The 16,683-nt window shown below is 42.5% G+C and overlaps 1 protein-coding gene across 2 annotated transcripts in view; it reads right to left on the minus strand.

Annotated features, from left to right (window-relative positions):
• UFL1 (UFM1 specific ligase 1) overlaps window positions 1-13,844 on the minus strand; it is a 32,719-nt gene extending 18,875 nt beyond the window's left edge. The window contains exons 1-7 of one of the 2 annotated variants that reach the window (XM_063124866.1): window positions 13,710-13,844; window positions 10,432-10,577; window positions 8,598-8,626; window positions 7,360-7,457; window positions 4,510-4,624; window positions 1,700-1,830; window positions 265-323 (exon numbers count right to left, since the gene is read on the minus strand). In XM_063124866.1, the coding sequence (XP_062980936.1) occupies window positions 265-323; window positions 1,700-1,830; window positions 4,510-4,624; window positions 7,360-7,457; window positions 8,598-8,626; window positions 10,432-10,577; window positions 13,710-13,786 (655 nt within the window). In that variant the 5' untranslated portion in view covers window positions 13,787-13,844. The remainder of the gene's footprint in view (window positions 1-264; window positions 324-1,699; window positions 1,831-4,509; window positions 4,625-7,359; window positions 7,458-8,597; window positions 8,627-10,431; window positions 10,578-13,709) is intronic. The other variant, XM_063124865.1, reaches the window with a different exon arrangement.
• Window positions 13,845-16,683: the final 2,839 nt, after the last annotated feature.

Consider the following 16,683-nt stretch of genomic DNA (forward strand, 5'->3'; position numbering starts at 1 on the left):
GAAGGGAAAAGAAAGAAAGACAGAAAGAAAGACAGAAAAAGTCAAGCAAGCATTCAAGTTTTACAGATTCCTTCATCAGGCTGGAAAGATATCTATTTTAGTCAGCCATTGAGCTGTACAATTCCCCCCCCCCCATACGCTCAATAAAGAGTCCTATTGCAAAGTTGCCCATCGATACCTCACCCTAGGTTGCTTGATTTAGCACTTTCAGAAGATTCATTACCAACGCTAATTTCACTATGAAATTCTCCAAACAAAACTCACAGTAAAGAAGATGCTCCTGAAATCCATGCCGAGTGATTAGGTTAATTATTGGTGTAGGTCTAAAAGAGAGAGATGATATACGTGGAAGCTGTATATACATGTATGCATACATACACAACCATTCAGTACTTCTATTTATTCATGTCAAAAACAAACCTTTTGAATACTGGAATAATTACGTAAGCTCTAAAATAAAGAAGAACTGGCTATTTTTCTACTCCGAAAATGTTTGCACAATCTATTCTAACACCAATGGCAATTATTATTACCATATTTCTTCGATTATAAGACACCATCGATTGTAAGACGCACACTAATTTCAGTACCACCAACAGAAAAAAAAACCTAAGACACACCCACGATTCTAAGACGCACCCCATTTTTAGAGATGTTTATATGGGGAAAAAAGTGTGTCTTAGAATCGAAGAAATAGGGTATTAACATTTTATCTGCAATGGCAAAATACTGGAAATGTGTGGAAATCTTGGGGGGGGTGTATGGGGGGGATTTCAGTGCTTGGCATAGCTCCATACGTCTCCCCAGGATTGTAATTACTTCCATTTGTGTAAAGATTTGCCCCACTGGTGCCTATGGGTAGTATCCAATGGTGTCCCAGCACTAGCACTAATGGACACCGTACTATTCCAAACCAATACTTGCGCAACGTAACTAGCACAATGTGGGAAAGCTGTGATTTGCCACTGAAATTTGTGGCAAATTACCACTTTTTTCTGTTACAGAAGCCTTGGCTTATGCTAGCACAACATCAATAGTGCTAGTGGGAGTGCACCATGGATCTTTCCCATATTTGGTAAAGAACCTGCAAGGCAACAGGTAAGGGCTTATGGAACCACACCAGGGACCGCAGGCAGTGTGGTGCCCGCTCCCAGCTTTTCCCTTCCTCCCCGCAAGTAGCGGGGCTCTTAAAACAGGCACGCAGCTGCGCGGGGGCAGTCCGAGCCCATCAGGGGTGGGAGCGGGAACAGTTCAAAGGTGTTTTTTTTTTAAAAAAACTTACAGGCACTTGAGCGCAATTGCGCGATTGACTCCTCCTTCATTAAAAAAAATGGTGGCCACGACATCCCTCTTCCCTTCCAGGATGTTGTGCAGCTGTCTAGACGCTGGGGGAGGATTGCAGAAGCAGGTAAGTCCGCGATCCTCCCTCCTCCCTCCCTCTACACCCTTAGGTGTAGATAAGCCCCTAATCTTGCAGGAACAGTATTAGTGTTTGCTTACCTAGCACAAAGACTAAAGTACCAAATTATCTCAATTATGTATCCAATACTACGTACATTTCTAAACACATTTATTTATTTATTTCTGTACATATACACACACAGACACACAACACTGCCCCCCTCTCCCCCATGCCACCCACACGCCTAGGAAAAATGTCATCTAGCTGCCACAACCAAAAAATGCTAAGTTGACTTACCGAGTAATGGCACGGAAGAGGCCGCGAATTCGGGCTCGATGGCGTGTAACAAATGCCTCTGTGAAAATCACCCCTCGGTTGTCCTGATCAATCTGGCCATGGATAATTTTGCCCAGACGGATGGAAAATACCTGAGAACACAGCAATTAATTGGATTATTTATTTATTTATTTATTTAATTTCTATACTACTGCATAGCCGAAGTTCTCTGGGCAGTTTACAACAATTCAGAAAAATATAAAATACAACATAATAAAAATAGCCTACAAAAATTTAACATAAAAATTAAAACCATGTAAACAATGAAAAACAATTTAAATAAACAATGTTTCTCTTAACAGACATGTTCTAAAACAGCAGACAGAGATGCCTCTATTATTATTATTATTATTATTATTATTATTATTATTATTATTATTATTATTCTGCCTTTTGCCCAATGCTGGGCCTCAAGGTGGCTTTACAAAGTTTAAAACATACATTGGGGGGGGGAACATAGTTTAAAATACACAACAAAAATTATAAGACATTAACATAGAATTTATACCACTAAATGCCTGGGAGTAGACAGTAGTCTTCACCTGGTGCCCAAAAGATGAGTGTGGGCACCAGGCAGGCCTCACTGGGAAGCTCATTACATAGCCGGGGGGTACCGCCGAGAAGGGCCTCTCCACTCAGAGGGGCCCCCCAAAGATGTTGATTGTAGTGTCTGAGTATGTTCAGATTGTTCCATCATGTATTGCAGTCCTGAACCATGTAAGGCTTTCTAGGTTAAAGCCAGCACCTTGAATCGGGCTCAGAAAATTACAGGCAGCCAATGCAAGTGGGCCAGAAATGGTCGTATATGTTCAGATCTTCTAGTTAGTAATCTGGTGGGCGCATTTTGCACAAGCTGCAGTTTCTAAACAGTCTTCAAGGGCAACCCCCATGTAAAGTGTACCGCAATAATCTAACTTGAAGATTACCAAAGCATAGACTACTGAAACTAGGTTAGCTCTGTCCAGATGGAGGCATAATTTGCCACCAGCTGAAGCTGATAGAAGGCACTCTGTGCCACTGAGGCCTCCTGAGGCTCAAGTGACAGAGATGGCTCTAGGACGACTCCCAAGCTACGAACCTGCTCCTTCAATCCAGAACATGTTGCAATTCTTCATCTGGTCAGAAAAACCACCCACTTGGGCATTTCAGCCCTGTCTGTATTAAGCTTCAGTTTATTACCTCTCATCCAGTCCATTATTGCAGCCAGGCAATGATTTAGCACAGCCACAGCCTCCTCTGGTGAGGACAAAATGGAGAAATAGAACTGCATGTCATCAGCATTACATTACCTAGTATTACGTAGGTACTGTTGACAGGACCACAATGTATTAGTTAATTTTTGTGAACCGTCCAGAGAGCTTTGGCTATGAGACATTATAGAAATATAATGAATGAAATGAATGAGATGTATTATAACCTGAATTGCTCACTTGCCTTGTACATCAATTCAGGAAAATGCATTTTTCCTTACTTTTGGCTGAACACTGTTTTCCCCACACTGTGGATCAACAAATACTTCCAATTTCTATGTTCTAATGAAGTGGTTCCCAATTGGGGGTCCGTGGCACCATTCACATATTCACCATTCATTTCTGGAGTCCACTGACAACAAATTTCTACCAGAAGTAAAATATAAAATCACTGAGCACCTGCGACTAGCTTCAGAGATTGCTTCCCTGCACCTAATCCTGAAAACTCATGGATAAGGAATCCTTTTGAATGTGGTGATGTACAAACTAACAACTGCGGAAGAGCAAGATGCACTTGTTGTCGTGACTTGTGATGGTTCACTGAAATCATTTTTCAAAGAATACAGACTGGATCAATTCTGGGTGACGGTTTTTCCTGATTATAAGAAGTTAGGTGAAAAAGCTTTGAAACATCTAGTTCCCTTTTGTTCCACATATCTTTGTGAACAAACATTTTTGACATTTTGTTATATGAAGAACAAGCATAGAAATCGGCTCGATGTTGATCCAGATTTGAGATTAAAGGTAGGAAATATTGAACTGGATGTGAAAGGGATTGTTCGGGACAAAAAGAGGCATGATTTCTCTCATCACATTTAGGTTTAGTAGCTGCTAGACATGTCATAATTTGTTCAATTGTAAACTGGACATTAGTAAAATTAAATTCGTCTTTATATTCCTAACTAAATCATTGCCGTTTTTGCGTGGTAATATCACAAATATTACAAATTTTATGGTCTGTTTTTTAGTATACCTAAAATCCTTTGCTTATTAGGGGCTACCCCCCTTATTTTCTCCAAAAAATTGCTTCACACAGGTAACTACCATAGAGATAACAATTTTTTCAAAAGTAGGGGGTCCATAGCTTGGCATTTGAAAAACAAAGGGTCCACAGTACTTAGCTAATTGGGAACCACTGTTCTAATGGTCTGTGTTAAAGCAATGGCTAACTATCACTCTACATAAGTGCAAGAGCTATTTTGGTCTTTTCAGAGAAGTTTAATGAAGCAGATCAGATAGGTGCTCATTTATATACTTTAAGGCATTGCTTCCCATCCCAGTTATTAGGCATGGTGGCTGCCAGGAAATTAGATTCAATATTGCAGTAACTATATATAGCATTAAGAAGCAAAATATATGTATATTAGATCAGTTAAAACTTTAAGCCTTGTAAGAAAACAATGTTGCCATATGAAGAACACCATCTAGGATATATGACGACGATCTCCACAAGTATGACAGCAATGGGAACTGAAGTATTACATACTTCAGTGAAACATGGTCCATTTTCACATGCACTACCTGCTTCAAGAAGTCTCCTGGAAGGTCATATGCCTTGCACAAGTCAGATATTTTCACTTGGCCAGATTCCTGTAACTTGTCATTTGTTTCTTCCGCTATCTGATCTAGATAACACCTAATATGAAAGCAGGAATAAATATTAGTACAAAAGTACCAATTTGCCTTGCATATATGTCATATTGCTATTTATTAATACTAACTATATTTCACTGCACAATATAAAAGCTTTAGCTAGATGTCAGCTCATACTATAAAACTTAAAGGAGATGTGATCCATTTGCCTCAAATAGAAGTTACCGTCAGGTTTAATATTCTTAGATAACTGATAAAGGAAATATAATTATTTACATCAGTGGCGCACTAGAGTCATGATGTTTGGTTTCTTGATACAACAGTATCCCAAGAGACTCATTTCTGCAGTATGGAGTTCATAGACTAGTTTTGGCTTTTAAATGACATGGCCTCCATACTTAATATCAGAAGCAAGTTAAGGTGTCGAGACCATGGTAGCAACAGAGCACTGTATAAATGCAAGATATTACACTGTGATACAAGCTGCTCATTTTTAGACATGTCATTTTGACCTGAGTTCATAAAAGCAAATCTATTTCCTTCTGCCAAAGATTCAAAAACAAGAACTTCTACACTAGCAGTTCTTAAAGGGAAGCAAGAAGTAAGAGTTCCTTGCAGTTTCTCTCTTTGCCTTTCAAAATACCTATGTAGTGAGTTTGATACCAGAAGAAATGGTGAGGAGTCAGGTCAGGTGTTGAATTTGCACAAGTGTGCAATATGCTGTTTATTAAATGTATAAATGCCTGTTTAAAGGGCAGTTTTATTTTACTAAGAGTAGGACATGTATATATTGGATAACTCTGTAAGCTTCTTACACGGGAGATTGGTATCAAGCAGGCACCAATCCACATGTTAATAAATTGTTGGCTATCTGATACTGATAAGGGTGTAATCCACATGTCAACAGTTAAGCAGCTGCCTAATTTCCTGTCTGCTTTACTTTTCTGTCTTGCTTGGGCGATGAGGAGGATTTCTCTCCCCCACCCCGCCCCAGGGTTGGAATATTGGCATCCCTTGGTCAAAAGGATAAATTATTATCTTGCCTGCGATGTTTTGGGCTTGTTCTGGGATGTCAGAAAAGGGTATAAAAGACTGAACCGAGGCTTAACCCATTTGGCTTCACTCCATTGGGGAATGTGCACAACCAACCTAGAGAACTTTGGGTTCTAGGAACAAACTCTAATATGCTGTTGATTGGGGGCCCAGCAAAAGCCAACTCTGTTGGAGTTGCCAGCTCCATGGGCTGAAGAGATGTGTGAACTTTTTTTGTATTCTTATTCTGCATCCATTTTCTATCAATAAACTGTCATTCCTTTCGCAAGGGATCTAGTATTACTTTGGTAATCCAAAGAATCTACTTTGATTGGGCCCTGAATAATGCAGGCCTCCAAAATAAAACAACCAGAAGCCAGACTCCTTGCTACCAATGCTAGAGATTTTCATCTATCTCCAGTTTAGATACTGGACAGAAAAAGGACACAAAATCACTATTTTTTCCCTACATTTTTTGTTTCTCATGTTCCCTCTTTTAAGTACAAAATCCTATGTATATTTAGACAGAAAAGAAGTCTGGCAACTCCTAGCGTGGCTGGATAAGGAATGCTGGGAGTTCTAGGAGTTTTTCCCATCTAAATATGCATAGGATTGCAGCATTAGGAGTATTTTGATCATCCATACGGTAGTATAAGTCTGTGTTCCTTCTCTGTTCCTTAGGTTTTTCCTCATACAATACAGACTACAGGATGAACCATTTGTCTTTGTGTCAACTGCAGCTAAGAAGATTTAAATGTTTTTCCTTGAGTTAGGGAAATTAGAATACGACTCTAGAACAGTGATTCTGAAACTTTTGTGGGACTTTAAAGTGCACAGCTTTGGCTAGTGGGCGGTATAAAAATGCAAAAAAAAAAAACCATAAATAAGAATGAAACAATCTTTTGGACATTTATATATTGCCTTATCTGCTAAAAAGCTATCAGGGCAGTGTACAACCGTTTTAAATGTTAAAACAATAAAAAACAATGACATTAACAACAGTAAAAACATTAAAACTGCATATTTTAAAAGGCTAAATTGACAAGATATATTTTCACACACTTTCTAAAGGCCAAGAGACCCTTTCTAAAGGCCAACCATAGTTCTTGAGGTAGAACAATCCATTGTTTAGGGGCAACATAGGAGCACAACATGTGCATGACAAACAGGCTTCTGTGAGTAATGGTATCCTGAACAGGGCCTCTCCTGCAGATCTTAATAACAGGGTAAGTTCATAATAACACAGGAATTCCATTAGATAACCAGGTCCTAAAAGTTAAAATCAACACTTCGAATTGCACCTGGAAAGCAATTGGCAACTAATGAGAGCCAGTGTGGTGTAGTGGCTAAAGTGTTGGACTGGGAGTTGGGAGATCTGGGTTCTAGTCCCCACTCAGCCATGGAAACCCACTGGGTGACTTTGGGCCAGTCACAGGCTCTCAGCCCAACCCACCTCACAGGGTTGTTGTTGTTATGAGGATAAAATGGAGAGGACGATTATGTACGCCACCTTGGGTTCCTTGGAGGAAAAAAGGCGGGATAGAAATGCAATAATAAATAAATAATGCAGGTCTTTCAGGACAGGTGTAATATGTGCTTTAATATGCTAAAAGCAGTGGAATCCACTGACTTGCATCCTCGGTCATAATTCATAAAAATGGTCTCCATTACTCTTATTCTGTGTTCATCACATTTAAAAGTCTGTTATGATTTACATTACATTTAATTTCCCTTGAAAGAACTTACTCATCTAGAAGTTGTCCCAGAACTAGTTGAACTGTCCGGTCTGATTTCACAATGTCATTAGCACGATTTTCAATATGGAGCAGATCTACGTTTACTACCTAGGAATTAAAAATAGGTTATTGTCTAGAAGTCAATTCATTCCCTGCTGTTAAAATTATCTACTTCCAAATTCTTAAATTATTATATACTAGCTACTTTTCAATCACTCCGATAAATAAAAAGTATCTTAATTGGAATAGAAATAAGAACGTAGGAAGTGCCATGCTGGATCAGACTGAGGGTCCACCTAGTCCAGCACTCTGTTCACACAGGGGCCAACCAGCTGTCGACCAGAGACACACAAGCAGGACGGGTGCAACAGCACTCTCCCACCTACTGTATGTACCCTAGCTTACTGCCTCTGATACTGGAGCTAGCACATAACCATCAGGGCTAGTAGCCATTGATAGCCTTCTCCTCTAGGAATTTATCAAACCGCCTTTTAAAGCCATTGAAATTGGTGACCATCACTACATCTTGTGGTAGTGAATTCCATAGTTTAACTATGCGCTGTGAGAAGTATTTCATTTCATTTGTCCTGAATCTCCCACCAATCAGCTTCATGGGATGACGCTGCATTCTAGTATTATGGGAGAGGGAGAAAAATGTCACCCTATCCACATTCTCCACACCATGCATAATTTTTTACACCTCCATCCTAGCCTCCTTTTTTCCAAGCTAAATAGCAACGCTAAAACTAAAACAGCAATCAAGACAAGTTAACACAGAAAGTAAAATTTCAGTAAAACATCTAACCATTATGAAAGGCTTCAATTTACTTGAAGTTTGGGGAACAGAAAAAGGTTAATGGAGATGAGGTATTAATCAGTGATCAGACATTTTTATTTATACACGCTCTGACATTTAACAAGGAATGAGTAAAAAAGAAGAAAAGAAAGCCCAGCTTTCTTGATAGGTTAAAACAGGTTTCAAATAAATTAAAAGAGTTTGATGGAGTACTCTCAATATGAATAAAAATATTTGATTGCAAAATTACAAAGAATGAGAGCAACATAATGGAACCTAAAGAGGCAATATCTACTGTTAATAAGAACAAAATACACTTTAGCAGTTAGAATATAAACATCTATTCGGCAAATACTTAACGATACACCATTAAAAACAGTTGTAAACGTCAAATTGGTTCAATTAGGCACAGTTAGGAGAAATAAAAAATGTTTATATTTAAGGGAAGTTACCTGTTGCAAATCAACAATGTTTACACGACCTGTAACAATATGAAGAATATATAACAAATAGGTTTAAAGATATTTAGGTACAGAAAATACATTTTAGGGCACAACCCCACCCATGTTTAGACAGGAAAAAAATCCTACAACTCCCAGCATTACCCAGCCAGCCATGCTTGCTGGGGAATACTCAGAGTAGTAAGAACGCAAGAAGTGCCATGTTGATCAGACCAAGGGTCCATCTAGTCCAGCACTCTGTTCACACAGGGGCCAACCTGCTGTGTTTCTTGCCTTTTGGTCCAATTACATGTAAAGACATCTATCCCGCTGCATGGAATGAAGCCAAGCCATTTCTGCAGAACTCTTTACAAATATCTGGACCAGTATGAGTTCAGTTGCAGAGCCATCACCATCAGGAATGGTAAAGAGGGCAATATTTCCTGCAATCCAGAAGTATCTTGATTGGGAATTCTGGTATGTCTGGAATTTATTTCACTTGGCGTCTGTATCAACTGGCATCTGTATGAACTGCACTGGGTGGGAATAAGCCCCACTTTCTGTACATGAAGCCTGCTCTTGGCCATGTACAAAGGAAGTTCTACTTTTTGTAACATGAGGGCAATAGTCATGGACAATGGTTTCTTCTTAAAACTATACAATAGAAACAGTGCTCATATTATGGACATGAAAATAGTCTTTACAATGAATTATCAAAAGGGTCCAGACCTTTGCCTCTATTCATGTGCTGGCTCAGTTCAGACAACGTGTTTCTCAACTGTGGTTTTAGAACTCTACGGTGGAGTTTTTTGGGAAAACACTCCATGCTGAATATCCACACTGAGCAGAGGGGAGTTCCTGCACAACTGTTGTGCTGCGTGTTGTGTGGAGGGCTCTGTGGAGTTTTCTGTTGCGTTGAGTTGACCTTTCCCACTGGCTAGAGTTCCCTGGCAAGAACGGTGAAAGGAACAAGTGCTGCTCTAGGAGAGTCACCAGCATTGTTTCCCCCCTCCCCCAGCAATAGATGATGGGATACCATCAGGAGGACCAGGGGAGGAGAGAGGGCGGAGGAACCCATAGACAGTGGGTCCCTCCACTGAGGTTATAGACAGCTCTGTGACATCAGAAGGGGGAGTCGGGAGATCTGACCCCTCACAGCTGGCATGGAAAGAACCATACTGCCTTGCCTCCAAGGTCAAAAAAGAGACCTTGAAGAGGGGGGGAAGGGGGTGCTTTGGGGGACAGGGAAGGAAGGAAGGAGACTGCAGAGGCCAGGATACAAGCTATCCTGAGGCCTCCTCAGGCTCCTTCCCTCCGCCTCCAAAGTGTGGTCGTGAGCCCCTCTAGTGAAAAATGCAGGGTGGGAGGACGGCGAGATGAAGATTGCCTCTGCCGCCCCTACTGCCCTGCATTGGATGATTGGAAGCCTCTGTGTTTGGGGGCTTCTGATCGTCGAAGGTGCAACCCATGGAACTGTGCCCTTAATCTTGACAATGTCAGCAAAACGGTTTTTCTCCTGGAACAACTAGTCTGTCCACAGTACATCATATTAAATAATGTGCTATAATTTAACAGTACTAGGACAATGATTCTTAAATGTCTCAACAAGGAAAATACACATTTGTATGACATGTTAGATTTACGTCAAGTTTTTATTTTCTACATTTAAACTTCTAAGTGTGCAATAAGCATACAGAAAAAGTCCTACAACTCCCAGCATTCCCTAGCCAACCATGATGGCTGATGAATGCTGGGAATTGTAGAACTTTTTCTATATACACATGCATACAACTGCATCTTCAAAATGATTTTCTTAAATATTTACATATTATATACACACACTTACCACCACGAACATGAAGTTCATCGCGTATCTCTCTGCTAATCTGTGCAGGAGTAATATACTCTTTTCCATCAAGAGTATGCACTACTTCCAGCTGTTTTTCAGCAATTAACTTAGAAACGATCTCTATGCAATTACGTTCCGACAGCCTGCATCATAAAGAACAGACAAAACACCTTACGTGAGTCCCTGAGAACTTGATTTTAAATAGGTGGTACTTTGCTACTAAAACAACGGTAAACTATAGCAGCACAACTGCAGATTAGAAAACCATTGTAACACAATGGTTAGAAAACCATTGTGTTACAGTAGCTCCTGCTAGCACAGCAACTGTTTCCAGGTTAGATTTATTTATATTTGTACTGTTGGGGTCTGCAGTAACTAATTACTATGTAATTACTAATTACTATGTAGTTACATAGTAACTAATTACTATGGTATGCGTTTAGCATAAGATATGCTCTTTGTAAATCATACGTTCCATCGTTTGGGTAGATTCAAGAAAGGGTATTTGCCCATTTTAAAGTGTAAAGCAATGGTGGTGCAAACAAAAAACCCTCTGACTTTGGGATAGAAATATTTGGTTATTGGCAATAACAAACTGTAATATCCACTCTGTGGCACTGACAAGGCAAAACGGCTAGAAATATTCTGTGTATTATTTTGGAATTCCTTTTTGCATTTTCGTTAACAGCAAATGTGAATATAAGAACAGGCGAGACTTATATAATTTTGGCTCAAGGAATGTAATTTAATTTGAATGTTGTTCCCGTTTTTATTATAACTTGTAGATTTTAACATTATTATAGCTCCTGACGAAGGACAAGCAGTCCAAAACGTTGAGCAGAGCACATTTGGATATAAAGCAAAAAAACAACTTTTATATGATTCCTGAAGCACCAGAGCTTGCCTCTTTTTAGCGCTTTAGATCTAGGATGTAAGCAAGCTATCCCTTAACATTGGAGACTTCCGAGGTTTATAGGTTAAATAACAAATATGGATGATTCTCATTATGTTAGTGGTCTGCATCTATTTATTCCAGATTAATATTTGGTGCAAAACAAGTATCAAGATATACTTCCTTGAGGATCAGGAGTGAGGTATGGCATTGGGGACTGAGAGGGAATGGTGTTAGGGTGACAATATGAAAAGGAGGAAAAGGCTCCTGTATCTTTAACAGTTGTATTGAAAAGGAAATTTCAGCAGATGTCATTTGTATTTATGGAGAACCTGATGAAATTTCCTCTTCATCACAACAGTTAAAGCTGCAGATGCCCTTCCCTCTTTTAAATCTGCTCACTCTAGTATAGCTCCTGCAGCTTTAACTGTGGTGATGAAGAGAGAATTTCACCAGGTTCTCTATATATACAAATGACACCTGCTGAAATTCCCTTTTCTATGCAACTGTTAAAGATACAGGAGCCCTGTCCTCCTTTCTAGCTGTCCCCTTGCCTACATGCTGGGGTGGGGGAAGAGAGAATCCTAAGAAGCACTTTAAAGCCTAGCACAATGTCAGTGGCACAAGCTTCCTTGGCATACAGTCCACCATCAGACACATGACTCTAGCCCATGAAAAACTTATGCCTCCATAAATGTGTTAAGTAGGGTGATCATATGGAAAGGAGGACAGGGTTCCTGTATCTTTAACAGTTGTATAGAAAAGGGAATTTCAGCAGGTGCCATTTGTATGCATGCAGCACCTGGTGAAATTCCCTCTTCATCACAACAGTTAAACCTGCAGGAGACCTGCCCTCTTTTGTATCTGGTCAGGAGGGCAGGGCTCCTGCAGCTTGAACTGCTGTGATGAAGAGGGAATTTCACCAGGTGCTGCATGCATACTAATGACACCTGTAACTGTTAAAGATTCAGGAGGCCTGTCCTCCCTTTCATATGGTCACCCTACGTTAAAGTCTTTTAAAGCAGCCTTTCCCAAACTGGTGCTCTCCAGATGTGTTGGGGTCTCCAGAAGAGGGGGGGAGTCTTGTAATCCTTTAAGGCAACCTCCCGGAGGAAACCAGCTTGTTCAGACAACATGCTAAGCCACAGGGGTTAAGAATTTTAAGCTAAATATTACAGCTTAGCATGTTGCGTGAACCATTCCTAACCATGGTTGCTACATAACCATGGTTTAAACACGCTCACTGACCATTTCCTGCAAAAGGGTTAGTGGCCTAACCATGGCTTACCATGCTGTCTGAACAGGCCCTCCTTGTGGTTTTCACCGGCTGTTGCTGACTGACACTCCTACCCCTTTGGAAGTTGTGACCTGGGAAGGCCTCTCACACATCCATTTCCTGCAGCTCTTGCAAATGTTAAAGGTACAGGGACCACTAATAACAAAAACACATTTGGGTCTGGCAAGTTGAACAGCCTCTCTATATCCTTTTTCCGACAACAATGTGCTTTTTTCTCCCACTTTTTTTATATTCTCAGTATTTTTACTTTTCTTGTGCTTTTTATGTTCTCCGTTATGGACTCCTTTGTTAACATCTTTACGGTAGTATGTATCTTTGCAATGTTCTTAGTTGGCCCCGTTCAGAAGACACCTTAAACCATGGCTTTAACCACAGTGCATAAAGCTTTTTGCCTTAATCACCGTGGTTAAAGTCATGGTTTAAAGTGTCTTCTGAACACAGCTCAACTTTCTGGCTAACCCACTGTACTTAAAGCTGTGGTTTAAGGTGTCTTTTGAACGGGGCCATTGGCACCCTTGTGTGTGTGCCTGCAAACAGCAAGCAAGCACTGCACCCATTTTCCGGACAGGTTTCTCTCGGTAGGATTCGCTTGAGTGTTTTACACTGGAGCCAATCCCAGCGTCAGTTTCCCTACAAAGGTTGCTCCCCGGCCTCTGGCAGCAGCTTAGTACACAAAGCCCCAGCCCATCTTTCTCCGGCATGACGATAAAGCGGTGCGAAATGCTGCATCCAATTAACAGCATCCTGACGTGCAGCTGTTAACAGGCGAGCAGGCGTAGGACCCATTAGGAAAAGGAGAAAAAAAGAGGGCGGGGGGCAGGCAACCCTATTTGAGGGTATTACGGTAGCACTGATCAGAGACCACCTACAGAAGCCGGAGAAGGAGCGCGCTGCTCATACACGCATTACGGGCGCTGACTAGGGGTACAGAGAGTTGAGGAGGGGTTGCTATAGAACCGACGAGCTTCGGTGGGTGGGTGGGGGGAGAGGGGCGGCGCGCGCATGCGGGGGCGCAACTCCACTTCGCGAGGGGCTCGCGCCTAGCTCCGCCCCCTCGCCTCCCGCGGATCTCCCCGCTCCCCTCACCTCTGCGACGCCTGGGCGAACTGGGCGGACTGAAACTGCTGGGACAGCTTCAGAATCTCTTCCCACGTCGCTGCCATCGCGGCCCCGGGTCCGAGGAGGGGCGGGGAAGGGGAAGAGAAGGTGACGACGGTTGACAGAGTGGGGAGAAAGGGGCGTGCCCTGGGAAGGCCTGCTAAGCTCACACGTCAGCTCAACAGCCGTTCTGGAGACGGGGCGCGGCGAAGGACAATTTACCTTGTCTCCTCGCACAACGCGACCTTCGTCCGCCACAGCGCCACCTGCAGGAGAACTCGTTCCGCGTGGCAAGAGGAACTGCAGCAGCAGCGGAAGAATGTTAAAGCTCCGTCTCTCTCTCTGCGCGAAGAATCCCTTCTTCAGGCGTCTGTGCGCCGCTACAAAGAGAAGGGGCGGGAGAGGCAGAAAAATGTTGGCAGCCTGCGCTGGGTACTTTTCTGGCTCTTGGCGTTTCCCAAAGCGACCAGTCTCCAACACGGGGTTGTGGGAAATAATTTTCCTTAAAAGAAGCGTATGAAATAATGATCATGCATGCTGCAGAAATCCTGTGCTTTTATATATTTAAAAGGAATGAGTAAGCAGAGTCAGGATCAGGACGTGATTATCGTCATCGTCGTTATTAACGAAGGGTTCAAACCACTTACCTGGAAGAAAACCCTATTGAATTCAGTGAGATTTACTTCTGAGTGAACGTGCATAGGATTGCTCTCTAATAGGTCAACAAATTAAAAGGATCCTACACTTAGATTTCAGTGGGCAAATAGTTTCACCAATTTCCATGCTTGAGTTTGACAATGCTAGTCTCCCTCCTGCTGGGAGGAAGGGGCAGCTTGGATTCTGCCCATTTTTCAAAACCAGTGGCTGGTCAGCTAGGGCTTGCACATACAGAGGAGGGAACCTGATCTTTAGAGGGTGATCTACTTCACCCTGAAGCTTGCTTCCAGACTAAGGTTACCTCATTGAGGCATTGGGGTGCATCGTTGTCTAAGATATCCCTTTGTATACTGAAAGGCTTTATAGAAAGGATTAATGGCACAGTAGTACGGAGGCTGGCTGCCACATAACTGCACAATTTCCATTATCAGGATTTTCCATGATCAAAAATGCTCACATAGGGTAAAGCGATAGCACTGTATACACTGCCAATTACCACTTGTTATATTCTGCTTGTTCTATGCTACATTACTGTTCTAATTTATATATTCCATGTATATCCTTGCTTCCCTCCAGGGAGCTCAAGGCAACACAGCAACCCTATGAAGTAGGTTAGGCTGAGAAATAACCAAAGGCTAGGCTAAACAAAATGTTTTTTATGACCTGCCTAAAGCTAAGCAAAGATGGGGTCAATCTGACCACCTTAGGGAGCGAGTTTCATAGTTAGACTGCTGCTTCAGAAAAGGGCCTGCCCCATGTCCCCACCAACTCTCCTCTATTGATTGTGGGACATGTAATATGTAGCTAAAGAAGAACAAAAAAAATCTGTAGGTTCATATGGGTGGAGGCAGTCTTTCAGATATCCTTGGCCCAACCTGTTTAGGGATTTATAGATAAGAATATATTTGGGAGTGGAACTGTTCTCCAATGTCACATGATCATTATTATGACCATCTACTATTAACTTGTTTTTGCAAGGTCATACCCAGAGAAGAACTCATTGGCTACTCCACAAGTGGGACAATTATTAGAATAAACAACCACATATATTAGGGCTGAGAAGGGTTAATGAGAACTGTGTTGTGTGGAATAGGTATGCACTTTTGTCATTTAGTCATGCTAAATGTCAATTTGTCTGCTCTTTGGAACATAGGAATCTGCCTTATACTGAGTCAGACCCTTGGTCCATCTAGCCCAGTATTGTCAACAGAGTTGTAGTAGCTCCCCGGGGTTTCAGGTAGGAGATCTTCCAGTTCTACCTGGAGATGCCAGGGACTGAACCTGGAAGCTTCTACATATAAAGCCTGTGCTCCTACCTTTGAGCTATGGCCCTTCCATGCAAGAAGGTTCAATGTGACCAATAGATGGAATGCTCAGATAAAACCTTGCTTCTGGCTTACCCAGGTGTAGCCTGCTTGGGAGTGGAGGTAGGAAGAAATCCCTTTATGTCCAACTGAAGCCACCCAACTCTTCCTAACTCCCTCCCCCCACCCTGCCATTGCATGATCCTGTCTTGACCTGGAACTGAAGTGAGCAAATGACACTGGCAAAGCATTTTCCCTCTATAATATATGCTCAGGACCTGAATAGAACTGAAACAGCCAACTCCCCAAATAGGCAGGGTGGCAGTGCTAGCTCCAGGCTTTGGAAGGCCCTTTGTAAGACACCCTCAGTGGGTCCTTCTTTCGGGCTTGTCACCAGGGGGGATTCCACACGTTGTACTGAGGGCGCTTCCATGCGCCCCCAAAGCGATTGTGTAACTTGCCTGGAGAAGAGACGAGGAAGAGGCGTCCTTGCCGCCGCCGCCACCGCCACCACCCACCTACCTCCGACCCAGCCGGTTCGGAGAGCTCAGCAGAAGAAGGCAGGGTGGAGAGCTTCCGCTTTCCACCCCGCCTTCTTCCGCCGAGCTCTCTGTCCCGGCCAGCGAGGAAGTAGGTGGGTGGCGGCAGCGGCAAGGACGCCTCTTCCTCGTCTCTTCTCCAGGCAAGTTACACGATCGCTTTGGGGCCGCACTGGGGGCGCATGGAAGCGCCCTCAGTACTACCTGTAGAATCCCCCCAGCTGCTGCTGCACCTCTTCCTTATCATTGCTACCACCGGCTTGATTGACAGGCAGAGAGCCAACGAGCAAATAGGTGTCATCTACTGCTCCTCCTCCTCACTACCAGCATCGCTGGGCCAGAGCAAGAGGAGGGTGTACAAGCAGGTTGCAACGGTGAAGAGGAGGAGCAAGTTGGGGGGAGGGCTCTTGTCAGAAGTCCCCTGCTGCGCTGTAGGCCCTCAGTCGGTGCCTGACCATGCCA

This window comes from Elgaria multicarinata, chromosome 4, assembly GCF_023053635.1.
Source record: "Elgaria multicarinata webbii isolate HBS135686 ecotype San Diego chromosome 4, rElgMul1.1.pri, whole genome shotgun sequence".
NCBI lineage: Eukaryota > Metazoa > Chordata > Lepidosauria > Squamata > Anguidae > Elgaria > Elgaria multicarinata.